The 13,457-nt window shown below is 35.2% G+C and overlaps 1 protein-coding gene across 1 annotated transcript in view; it reads right to left on the bottom strand.

Annotated features, from left to right (window-relative positions):
* Window positions 1–1,491: 1,491 nt before the first annotated feature.
* LOC109005168 (nicalin-1) overlaps window positions 1,492–13,457 on the bottom strand; it is a 32,359-nt gene continuing 20,393 nt past the window's right edge. The window contains exons 4-14 of the mRNA XM_035690212.1: window positions 9,820–9,886; window positions 6,627–6,719; window positions 6,377–6,541; window positions 6,107–6,247; window positions 5,942–6,019; window positions 5,256–5,368; window positions 5,109–5,169; window positions 4,143–4,310; window positions 2,658–2,759; window positions 2,162–2,251; window positions 1,492–2,010 (exon numbers count right to left, since the gene is read on the bottom strand). Coding sequence (XP_035546105.1) covers window positions 1,948–2,010; window positions 2,162–2,251; window positions 2,658–2,759; window positions 4,143–4,310; window positions 5,109–5,169; window positions 5,256–5,368; window positions 5,942–6,019; window positions 6,107–6,247; window positions 6,377–6,541; window positions 6,627–6,719; window positions 9,820–9,886 — 1,141 coding nt within the window. The 3' untranslated portion in view covers window positions 1,492–1,947. The remainder of the gene's footprint in view (window positions 2,011–2,161; window positions 2,252–2,657; window positions 2,760–4,142; window positions 4,311–5,108; window positions 5,170–5,255; window positions 5,369–5,941; window positions 6,020–6,106; window positions 6,248–6,376; window positions 6,542–6,626; window positions 6,720–9,819; window positions 9,887–13,457) is intronic.

The raw sequence follows: 13,457 nt of genomic DNA, 5'->3' as shown, positions 1-13,457 counted from the left end.
AGGGAGCAACAGAGGATAGTGGGAGGTCCTCTTCGGCTGATATTGAGGCTTAACTAGCCTAGGCTGAACTTTATGTTGGTTACACTCGTATAAACTCAACTTGATCCCACTTCATTCAGTAAATGAGATGTTTCTAATTGCTAATTTTGGATCAAATACTAAAGAGCAAAACTCAAATAAGCTTGGCCCAACTCATCTTTAAGAGCATTGTAACTTGCACATGGTTAAATCTTAAAACAGTCCATGTGGTTTACTTTTCAACAAATTAGTTCCTATGCTCTAATTTAAACTTTTTATTCACTATGCTTTCAAGTTAATACAATGTATAATTAGTTAAAGGGTCCTGCTAGGGCCACCGATATTGGGTCCCGACAATTCTTACCAAGAAGTGCAAAATGCACCTTTTTATTTTGTGCTTTTTTTTTCAAACATTTTTAAATCACTTAACATTTAAAAAAAAAATCTCAAATTCATTTAAAAACATTTTCGAATTAAATATATATAAAAAAAAAAAAAAAAAAAAGAGGAATCAGTGACTTTTATCGGGATGGAGGATGCATCATTTTCCTTAGTTAAAATGTGATTCCCCCATATGATAATGATAATGGTAGGTGGTATATGAAATCTCACATTGCTTGTGAATGAGAAATTATTACTCTTTATAAGGTTCCAATTATATCATTGACTAGTCATTTTAAAATATAAAACATGTGGTTTGAATCTGCAATTGGAGCGTTACATAAAATATCATGTTAGCACCAATAATTGATGTAACTGAAAAAACTACAAATTAAAATAATCATTCAAAATTCAACCAAAATAAACCCGAATGTGTGATCAAAGCATTAGTCTGGAAGGACCAAGGACTTGCCCCCGTCGCCACGCTCAGGTTCAAGGTGGTCGTCTGGATCCAACAGCTAGGTCTTAATTGGCACAATTAGGTCATGCCTAGGAGGCAGCAAAACTGAGGTGCTATTGCATGGGCAGTGCCTTGGTTCTCAACTATAAAAATTCTATACACCATATTATTATTTCACTTTCATCTCACTATGTAAGATGAAACACATTTATCACCATTGAATAATAAAGATTCATCCCAAGTAATGGCTAAGAAGAATTTCTCCTCGAAAGCCCGCAGAGCCCTTTTGCAGCACTCGACACTCTCTACTCATCTTCAATATTAGCAAAGTTTAAAAAGAAAATAGTGATCAAGGACTGAATGGTCGAAAGGACGATATGCTTGCTGGATATCCTATCATATCATTAAATATTAATGTTTATATAAACAATCTAAATGAAATGAGATTTTATAATTGGACAGAGTATCCAGTAATACATGAAAAATAATTAATAAAATTCCATTTCTTCAGGGTGTTGGGACAAAGGTGAGGCAACTTCAACTTGAGATATTAAAGATCAAGACCAATATTAGGATACATCCAATGGCTAATGGGCTTGAAGAGACGCGAAAGATGCAATGGAGTGAGTACATGGGTAGAACGAAGCAGATAAATGCGCAAAAATACATACATACCAAAATCTAATAATAAATGTGGTAGTCATTTTCATAACATTGCTCTTAATATATGACTATTGCACCTTTTGCATCAAGCATTAGTCCTAAACTGCATAAAAAATCATAGGATTATCCATTTCTTTTAAACCACAGATTAGAATAAGTTGCTACAATGTTTCTGATTCCATCACCATGTGGAGATGCACCGGGTGGATCCATATCATCCTCGAGAAATAAGCCGGCAACAACACGTGGATTAACAAAATTAATGATCTCCAAAACTTTTTCTCGCACAACAATGATTCTCATTTTATCATTCATAAGATAAATTACGAGCTTAGCTTCCTCGTGACACTCAACTAATTAACAGAAGATCACCAACCCTCGGTTGTAATTTCAATCTAAAGCTACTAAATCCTGCTGTCGGTCATCTAAGCGGTTTTGACTTTGCGAGAAGGAGGTCGTCGAAATAGACTGAATAGTTCATCAAGACCCTGTTTGATGGCATTAGAAGCAATTTTAGTGTGTAGATATCCGGTTTTCTCGGTCAGCTCGTGAGGAAAGTAAATTATATGAAAAAATAAATAAGATCATAATGAGTCATCAAATTTCATGCTTGATATATGAGAGAAAAGGAGGAAATACCCTGGTAGTGATGACAAGAAAACTGAACAGTACTATCAGATATGAACCCAACACTAGAAGCAACAGCAAGTCGAACGTTACGCTAGCTACCTGTAATAACACACTTGTAACTGATTATTTCCGAGCCAATGAACAATTAATTCAGGATAAATTTGTCTAAATAAATAAATAATCAATAGATTAAAAATGAACAATTATCAGATAATTTGTTCTCTTCATATAATATTGATGTAGGAGAAATTTTTCATGCTCGAGCACAACAGAGTCAATAAAAAAAATTAATGTCAAGGAAATAGCAGTATGAAAAATGGAATATCATGCTGACAAATCATTTAGATTGTAGTGCAAAAATGTAAAGAGCTCAAGATATCCTGGGACACAACACATGATCAAAATCCTTTCCAGGAAAAAAACAAAAATTTACCACATTACTTTAACGCTATGAAATTGTGCAGAGCAAATATTCTGTGGAAAGGACATAATGGCAACCGAATACCTGATATATGTTAAGTCTAGCTTTGGTCAAATCATAGAAAGTGAACATTCCATCGAGTAATTCATGTTGCACATTCACCTCATTCGTATGATCTTCTAATTCCTGCCAAAAAATATAAGGAAATTATGGATAAAGTTTTTTTTTTTTTTTGGATGAAGATTCTTGGTAAGAGATTTTATTACCAAGAATTGTGGATAAAGATAAATCACTGATGAGAATGAAAAGAGATATTTGGTCACTCAAAAGCAGTAGATTCTCGTATTTTATTTTGCTTGTCTTTTTCCATGTGACCCTATCTTAGGTTGACTTGTACAATGGCAATCCACAACATGCCCCAACTATAAGCGCAGATAGCCTAAAGCAAACTACATCAAGCCTTTCCCCAACTCTCACCTCAAAATATCTACTGCAGTTTCACACTACTAGCCACTGAAAACAGAGGCATTTTACATCAACATTATATGGGTACTTATATGGGTACTTCTAATGAAAAATAAGAAGAACACAATCAGCATTGCCACACTCAGTCCAAACTCCTGTAACAAGATTAACAAATTTTGATTCATAAATCCAGAACGTCCATTACAATTACATTAATTCTATATCAAACGTAAAGCATCATTCAATAAGTTAACAATCCTATTAATCCAAAGAGAACTTTGTACTATCCTTAAAGTGTCATGGGCATTTCCCTGAAATTTAAGGAAGGAAAATCTCCACCTTTTTCCTTCCACTCTATGCTAGGTTAAGAGAGGACATCATCAATGGTAAATATCATTTGATGTTTTCAAGCACAATACCAAAGTTGAAGGCATAGAAGTTGCCTTGGAACTACAAATGAAAACACTAAGGAGACGTTAGGATTCGAAGATGAGTTGAGATGAGTTGAGATGGATTGTGAATAGTAATGAGATGAGTTGTGAATAGTAATGAGATTTGTGAGTTAAAATTGCTGAATAGTAATGAATAGTAGTGAGATGAGTTGAGATGAGCTGAGATGAGCTGAGATAAGTTGAAATGTCCTGCGAATCCAAACATCTCCTAAGACTTAGGTAGTTTCTAGTTGTAATTGGGAACAAAATATAAGATACATGAAACAACACAGTTGATGAATTTCAGGGTAACCTTTAACTGAAAACCATCTATAACCTATATAAATTTCGAAGTCTGTTAAGCCACATCATCCAATCGTATTATATGACCATGAATTAGACCATTTCAGTCTAAAAGAATTTGAAAGGTCAAGCCAATAAATATTAGATAATTTGAAATTTTAAGAGTTTGAAAAACTTCATATTCTTTTCTACGCTTCATCTTCTTTCCTCTGTACTTAATCTTTTAAATGCCACATTTAGAAAACTCACAATCAAGTTATATACATAATTAATTATTAATAATATCCCGGGCATTGCTTGGGCAAACAGCTAATTCAAGGGAAAACCATAACTTGCAATAGAAACAAGAATGTATGAAATAAGTGAAAACCTTTTTTAATGCCATGACAAGTGGGTCATTCTTTGAGAGGAATGGTGCTACTCTAGGTGTCCTTGACAAAAGATCCAGCCACAATTGTATATAGGAAGGATTCACAGCCAAACTACTTTTGTCTGAGAAGATTTGGATATTCTTTCCCTGATGGCCATAGACGTGCCTCTGCATACAATGGGGGGAAATAAGGCATTAGAGATTAGACCAACTATAAGTTGAAGAGTCAAATGGACATGAATAAGCTTTTGTGGTTTAAAGTATCCAGACAAACATTCAAATAAATCATCGACATATTCATCTGTCAATCATCGCATATTCATGTCACATAACAGAGAGAGAGAGAGATTTTTACGCAGCCACAAATTATGCTACACAGTCATGTACTACTGAATATTAGATATTTGTCCCAAAACCAAGTTACTACAAGTAGGCATGCATGTCACATAACAAAATAGATCAAGGATCCATTTAAATCCTGCATTTGAAGAAATGACACATTCCTACATGTTCAATTTTGCCACGAATTCAGATAATAGATTTAAGTTTCAATTTGGATATAATTAATTATGCGCTACAGCCTACAACCATATCAACATCATCATTACAACAAGCATGAATGTGCTCTCTTCCTTTCTTGAACATGGGAGTTGGCATACACATCTTTCTCCCGGTAAACTAGGTAGATGTACTCAACGCGTATGAACAGAAACACCTACAAAGATATATTTAGTGCAATCCTTACAAGCGTCCATGTGACAAAGGCTATGATTTGTTAATATTGCAAAGAGAACAAGCATCCAGATCTCTTTCTTTATGTTTCAATTTCTCAAAGAGATTGGTAAATTATTAATCTCCTTAAATTAACCATAAACAACACTACAAGATAAAAGTCGAGCAGAAAGCCCAGGGTAAGTTATATTTGTTTGATTCAACAAAAACATCAGAAAAAATTCTCTCACTTACCGCAAGACTCTCTGCAACTAACTTGATGCTTCTGATAATTGCAGTTTCATTTACGAAATGTCTGCAGAATACCAAGCTCTCAGCAAATGACATTATAAACACAAGGGATATGCTAGCAATAAGATGGTTCAGTGTTAGATGCATAACCTGCTATCAACAAAGCCTCCAGTCCTTTCCATCAGTTCAGGTGCAGTAAAGAGTTCCGATAAGGTGGCAGCAGTAACTCTCAGCCTTGAAAATTGTTCATGCTCCCAAGCTACCTATAGCAGGTAAATAGCTTTATCACTTTTTTTATAATACTACTGTAAATAGCTTTATCATTATAATACACTACTGTAAATAGCTTTACCACATGGCCCCACTGTAGAATCTGGGCACAAATTGAGAGCACCGTGCTTCAAGCCATTCAAGTTTTGTTTTGTTTTAATTAAAATTCAGAGTGCACCAGATTGATTAGGAGCACACAGTCAATCCAAAGTTACAAACCAATAAGTTTCAGCATTACAAGTCTCTCAACCAACCTTGCAACTAGAACTGCCAAAATAATTATTAAAAAAAACAGCATTATTCCCCACATCTGGATTTCACCAACAGCCTAATGCCCACTTTCTATTATCCCTGTAATTATGCTCTCACAATGAACAACAATTTTAATTTTAATTAAAACTTCTAAAGAAACAAAAACGCCACCAACAGCAACAATACATGGAAAGAACAGAAGAAAAATTATACCAGTATTATGTCCAATTTTCTCAAGCCAATATCACAAGAAGATTCTGTATCTATGAGATAAATACGATAATTAGTTCAGAATTTCACGTGTATCTACTCACTCGAGGATTTGAAATATTTATCTTCTTGTGCTTCAGACCCACTTTGAAGCCCAACTCTTCTGCTACATTGGAGAAACCCTACACCAAAATCAAATGATAAAATTGGCACCAAAAGTAATATGATACTACTGCAAAAACGCATTTTTTGAAACCAAAACAACTTACTTCAAATATTTGCTTTATGTAGGCATTTTCTGGAGGCTTAGATACATGAATCCATAATTCATTATCCCATGAACCAATGCTATTTAAGCAAATTGCATAGTCAATACTCTCACGTAAACGTTGATCAAGGCTTCGAAGCCACTAAAAAGGGTAGAAACTTAAAATCAATAACCACTAAAAGAAAATGATCATAGCAAGAGTAAATAAAGAGAAAAATATAACAAGGTAGGGGATATAAAAAATCATAATCAACCAAGAGAAGATGAGCACCTTTTGAGTTCCATTGTAGTTGTAAGGTCCTCCAGATGTTAACCCAAAAAGTAAATTATACCTTCCTCTTGTCTTAGGATTTGAATAAAGAAGAGAGAATAACCTAGCTATTTCAAGAAGTGCAACAATGCCACTTCCATTGCTATCACTTCCCACCGACAATGCCTACAAATATACATTTACTCACACCTTTTATACAGCTCACAAAAGTTATATTTAATCAATTAAATTTAATAAAAAAATAACATACAGGAGCAGCCCCAAATGTATCGTATGATGCTACAATAGCAATGGTTGGGAGTTGACTTGCATCTCCATCTGTTTTCAGTCCTGGCAACCAACCCTGTCACCAACCAAAGAAAATATTCAAAAGTCAACTTTTCATGTTAAAAAAGAATGATGGGCTGATAAGCATATAAACTTGGCCAAGACAAAGAAGGCATGCATGTGGATGGGGAGAAAAAGTGACAAGGGGTGAAAATTGTCAGGATGTCAACAGAACAGCAAGTTCAGAAGTCAAGCATGATTTCTATTTTTTTAATGGTAAAATATGTGTAAATCCAATGGGTCCTGAATAAACATGATTTTCCATCATTTGCTGCTGGTGAATAATGTGGCAATAAACCGGAACACCTTTGGCAGAAGTCAAGTTGGAATTTACAAAGCAAAAGTTACAAAATGATCAATAGCATGCGTATGCCATAAAATTATAGTGTTGAGGTGAATATGACACCAATAAGATTATTTCTACCAGCACCACCTTTCCCATAATCAGGCTTCAATACTTAGGCCTCATCTGTTTTCACAATTCCTCTCAACTCATCTCATCTCATCTAATCATTAAAACTTTCCCAAATTCCCACATAAAATAAAATAAATAATTCAACCCTTTCATATCCCAAAACAAAAATAATATTAACAAAATATATTCTAACAGTATTTTATTCAACTTTTAACTTTAGTCTCAACTTATCACATCTCATCTGCGAAAACAAACAAGGCCCTACAATGCAGGACGAAAGAATAGTGCAAACATGTTCTCTGAAGTATCCTAATTGTTACAAGATAATTTAAGTTCACAAATATCAGCTATCAGAAGAGATGAAATATATTCATATCAAATTACTTTTATTCTTGACAATTGTACAATGCAAGCCCAGATCATGCCAGAGATTTAAAGCTTTTTCAAGAGGAAAGAATACTGTAGACCACTATTGTCAGCACAGATAAAATAGTTTGTTATACTCAGCTCCGACCAATATAGTAATCTTTGATATAATTCCCCAATACACTATCTCTTTCTTGTACATTGAGTCAGATGGAGTTGGTAACACTGGTGAATTAGTATCTTTCAACAAAGCCACCAACTTACCCTCTGATCCTTGATTAAAATGAACCACCCATGTTGGGCCAACATGGAGTTAGCGCAGAACCTTAGGATATGTTTGGTTAAGTGAGGTTTTGCGAATGACAATTATTTTTAGATGTATTTTTATTGGGTTTTGTAATAGTAGGTACGAATAATTGAATGATTTTTTTAAAATATGCTTTATATTGGGGTTGTAAAAGTTTTTTGATAATTAATAAGAAATTTTATAACCAAGAATAGGCACAGTCCAAGTATGCAAGATCTTAACCCACAAACACAAAGTAGAAAAGAAAAAATTCCGAAGTTCTCCAAAAGAACGCTCTGTCTTTAAAACATCTCTCATTCCTTTCCAGCCAAAGACACCACATTAAACCACAAAGGAATCCTTTTCCATCTAGCAGCTATACATTTCCTTCCCCCAAAACCACGCCAACATGCAAGAAGATCCACAAAGGCATCACCCAATATATACCTGTCCAACCAAAAACCTCATTCCACAAAGACTTTGCCACCTCACAATGAAGAAAGAGATGATTTACAGATTCACCATCATTCTTGCACATGACACACCAATCAGCTATACACAAACCACGTTTTCTAAGGTTATCAGTGGTCAATACTTTCCCCAGAGCAACCACCCAACTGAAGAACACCACCTTAGTAGGTACCTTCACTCTCCAAATGCTTTTCCAAGGGAATGCACAGCCAGAATGACATGTAAGCACCTTATAAAAAGAACTAACAGAAAACCTGGAATTTCCAGCATGGTCCCACAGTAGACTATCCTCTCTTCCCTGCATCACTTTTGAATTATAAATACTTCCCAAAAAATAGAAACAACATTCACTTCCCATTCATTTGCATCTCTAATAAAATCAACATTCCACAGAATATTATCATCCGTACGTTGGAGATAATATGCCACAGCAGCATTTTGATCCCTTGCAACCCTATAAAGAGAGGGAAAATCAGATTTGAGAGCTGATTCCCCACACCAAATGTCGTGCCAAAAAAGAAGCCTCTTCCCTTCCCCCACCTTAAATTTTTGAAAACTGCCCCCAGCCTTTCCTAATGAACTTCCATAAACTCACCCCATACGCTCTTCTAACTTCATTAGAACACCAATCCCCCCACCCACTCCCATATTTAACAGCAACAACATACTTCCATAAAGCATCTCTCTCTACATGATATCTCCAAACCCATTTTCCAAGAAGTGCTTTGTTAAACATCCTCAAATTTCTCACCCCCAATCCTCCACAAGAAATCTGTTGACAAACCTTATTCCAACTAACCAAATGAAACTTTTTTTTTCCTCTCCTATACCTCCCCATAAGAAATTACGATAAATTTTCTCAATTCTTCTTGCTACCCCTGCCAGTAAAAGGAAAAGTGAAAGAAAATACATAGGAAATGTTGTTTGAATAGAATATTTTTTAGGGTTGTTTTTGTTTTGATCTTTGTAAAAGTTGTTTTGATTTGTGTTTTTTATATTTCACTGAAATCTAGGCAAATGATTGGATAAAACATTGAAATAGAATTTCTTTTTTAAGATTAAAAGATGTTTGGATTGAAGTTGAAAAATGTTTTGACAATTAATTTGAATTTTTTTTAAAAGCAATAAGCATTGTAAACAAAGCATTACCCTAGTCTTTGTTTATTGGGATTGCAGCTTGCAGGTAAGAACCAAAAGAGATGTCAGACGGGTCCAATATGAGAGTCTGGTGTCAACATGATAAGATGCTCTGTTGTCGGAAAGAAACAGTATCAGACTAGGCAATGTGTATTGGCAATATCTACTTCCAAACAAAACATGCGTCCAATCCAGTAATTAACTAATGACATATTAGTCTAACTTCAATAATTTTTAATTCTAGATAATCTAATGCGACTTTGATAAATATATTCTGAAGAGGTGTGGCAGAATTTACTGAAGGGCCTAAGTACTTATGAAGCTCAAACAAGTATACGAAGGACATTAACCACAAATTGGTTTCTCTGTCTTCTTCCATAAGGATTATAGTCATTTCCAATTGGATGGGAAGAAAAACAAGAAAAAATGACGAATGGGAACCTGAATGTTTGTGATGGTGGGCGAAGCCAGTTTCTTAGGTTCTGGTGCTGAGACAACAAACTTGAATCTGCAATGTTACACAAGCAAAGTTGATATTGGACACGTTAAAAAAAATAAACTAGGAAAGCCATGAATATGGTAACAAGAATATCATGTCTACATTAACTGAACATGTCAATCTTTATGAGCTATGCAATACACAAACATAATTAATTACAAAAGAGGATTTTCTGTTTGGACACTTTTGGGGGCTGTGATAAGAATTTAAGCCCAAAGGTTTGACCCCAATAAGTCACCCTTGCAGCGACTCAAACCCTCCCGGTGTTAAGACAGCCTTTTGGAGCTGTAAAAGGTAAAACTCTGCAATCACAAGGCTGGTAAAACAGTCATGCACACACATACATATTACTATTTTGAGACCTCAAAGACTTACTGTTAGAACCAAAGTTCAGACCAAACAACTCTAGAAAGTACACACAAGTCACGGATTACAGGACCCTAAAAGTCACCAAGAATCCAATGGTATGTTTGCTGGATATTTTAGTACATGGCCCTTCATCATTCAGCCATGAAATTGATTGGCTAGGTTTAACACATCAGGATGCATGAAATCTAGACAAATGCTTACTACCCAAGAAGATAGATAACCTACTAGCCACTAGGTATGATGTGATCATCAATGAATAAATTACAAGTGCCAAATAAAGAACACCAGATCTGTTTCTACTCACAAAAACATGAATAAAAGACTCAAGGACATTAGCATGAGTAAAAAGAATTGTAGAAATGATTATGGGTGTTTTCCTACGTTGTGAGGAAGGATTCATGCCATCCAAGCTAAAAAAGAAACTATGTAGTATGGTCATGCCTTTAACGAGTATTGTAAAATGTTCTACTTTTTAGAAGTGATACTTTGGGATTTGCCGAGGGCCTGCCTCCGGGATTAATTGGGACTTTGTTCCAAATACCCTGTGCCAATAAATAAATAAAAAGTGATGCTTTAGTTATATGCTACGATATTTTTTTTGTAAGTAGCTATATTTTTTACCTTTATATAAGCCCCATTTTACAGACCTTCTATATGATATTTCATGAAAATCAAGTTTGCAAATATTTTATATAATGCATGTGCTATTTGATAGTAATGAAAATATTTATGTTATGAAAGCAAGGCTAATGTTCTTCATATGAAATATATGCAAGTCATGATGATTCTAATGTTATGAAAGTTATGATGATTCCCATCTATAAATTTAATGAAAAAGCTTATGTTATGAAGGTTGTCAGAAAAGGAGTGATGAATGAATGCATGTTATGAAGGTTTATATGTTGGTCATGTGATGATGCTTGGTAACAATGCAAAACTATGGGTGGATGTGTAAACCACACTGAAGGACATTATAAAAGTCTGGTCCACAACCTTCACATCCAACAGGATGGCGGTAGCCCCTGTGGTTGACCAGTGCACAACCTTTGCACACAAGGGATAATGTGTGCCGGGATTAAGCAAGCAAATATTAGTATGATAAGTCTTGATTTGATATGCATGTTACTTAATCTTGAGTTAAAATCTTTTACCATATGACGTGCTATTTACTAAGTATTCGAATCATTTTTGTTTTTATGTATACATCTTGTGTATTTAGGCTACACCTATTTTCTATCATATTTATAAAATTTATTTTACCTTAAAAAAAATATATATTTGCTACATCCTAATAAACTAAAACCTGGTTTGGTTTCACAAACCTTTCAAACCATCTCATCTCATCTCATCTCAATATCCAAACATCATTCAAACACAAACATTTTTCAATTTCAAATTTTCAAATTAACTTTTTCATCTAATCATTACCTAATCATTATAATTTTCTCAAACTTCAAACAAAACACAAAAACAATTCAAAATTTTCAAATCTCAAAACAAAAATAATATTAAAAAAATAAATTATAACCCTCTTTTAACTTTATAATTGTTTTTTCAACTTTTTCTCTATTCTTTCCCAAAACCCTATAAAAACATCTTAACTCAAACAATTTCACTACTATTCACAACTTTTTTTTTTTTTGTTGATAAGTAAAAGTATATTAATAAAAGAATAGGCAAAGCCATGTTTAGTACAAAGAATGCCCTAACTACGTAGGAGCATTAGATACAAGGAAATCATAGAAATCTTAGCCATTAAAATTAACGGCAATGACCCAAGTACAAAGAGTTCTAAAAAAGAAAGTTTTTAGTTCCTCCATCGATCTCTCTTTGTCCTCAAATGTCCGTTCATTGCGCTCTTGTCACACACACCACATGATGCAAATAGGCAACATCTTCCATACAACCTTGATTTGTTGGTTACCCCTTAGATCTGTCCAACTAGCCAACATCGCCATTACTGTCTCGGGCATAACCCAACCCAAGTCTAGTCTTCTAAATACCTCATTCCATATCCCTCGAGCTACCTCACAATGTAGTAGAAGATAGTCCACTAATTCTCCCTCGTTCCTACACATGCAACACCAATCTGCAATGATCACCCTTCGTCTTCTCAAATTATCCGTTGTGAGGATCTTATCCAAGGAAGCGGTCCACACAAAAAACGCTGCTTTGAGAGGTGCCTTATATCTCCAAATCCTTTTCCAAGGGAACTGAGTTGGAAGCTCTTGTGACAGAGACTTAGAAAACAAGCGAACCGAGAATAGACCTTTACCTGTAGGTATCCACCACAATAAATCAGCTTGTTGGTTACTCGGTTTGAGTGAATACAAGAAGCTGAAAAGAGCTGCAAAACTGTCTAGTTCCCAATCATGTGCCGTCGGGCTAAAATTGATGTTCCACTGGATTTGTTCCCCCACTATCACCAAGACTTCCACCACTAAGACATCATTGGCACTTGCAACCTAGAAAAGAGCAGGAAATAGATCCTTTAGAGCACAATTACCGCACCAAGTATCATACCAGAATTTGATCCTGGCCCCATCTCCTAAACAAAATCTTGTGTGGCGAGAAAAGACCCCCCATCCTCTTCTTATATGTTTCCCCAACCCCACACCATATGCCCCTCACTTCATTGGCACACCATCCCCCCCCATAATCCACCATATTTATTCTCTATCACCAACTTCCATAGAACCTCTGGTTCTTTATGGTATCTTCACAACCATTTTCCAAGAAGCGCCCAATTAAAATTCTCAAATTTCTAATGCCCAAACCACCATAAGAGAGAGGACTGCATATCTTCTCCCACCTGACTAGGTGAAATTGAAACTCTTCGCCTATTCCTCCCCACAACTTGTCGTAGTTTCTCAACATGAAACGCCACACTTGCTGGAATAGGGAACAAGGACAAAAAATAGGTTGGTAGGTTAGATAACGTACTCTTTATTAGGGTAATCCTACTGCCTTTTGACAGGTACATTCTCTTCCATCCTGCTAATCGATGCTCTACTTTCTCAATCACTGTATCCCATAAAGAAGCAACTCTCGAGGCAGCCCCCAACGGAAGACCAAGATATGTCATGGGGAGTGAGGCAATCTTACACCCTAGAGTATTAGTCAACTATCTTATACGATGAACACCTCCAATAGGCACCATCTCTTATTTGTCTAGATTCACTTTCAACCCAGAAACTACTTCAAAACAAAG

Source organism: Juglans regia, chromosome 5, assembly GCF_001411555.2.
Source record: "Juglans regia cultivar Chandler chromosome 5, Walnut 2.0, whole genome shotgun sequence".
In the NCBI taxonomy this organism is placed as follows: domain Eukaryota; kingdom Viridiplantae; phylum Streptophyta; class Magnoliopsida; order Fagales; family Juglandaceae; genus Juglans; species Juglans regia.
Note: the sequence above shows the minus strand (reverse complement) of the source record. Positions and strands in the feature narration are given on the sequence as shown.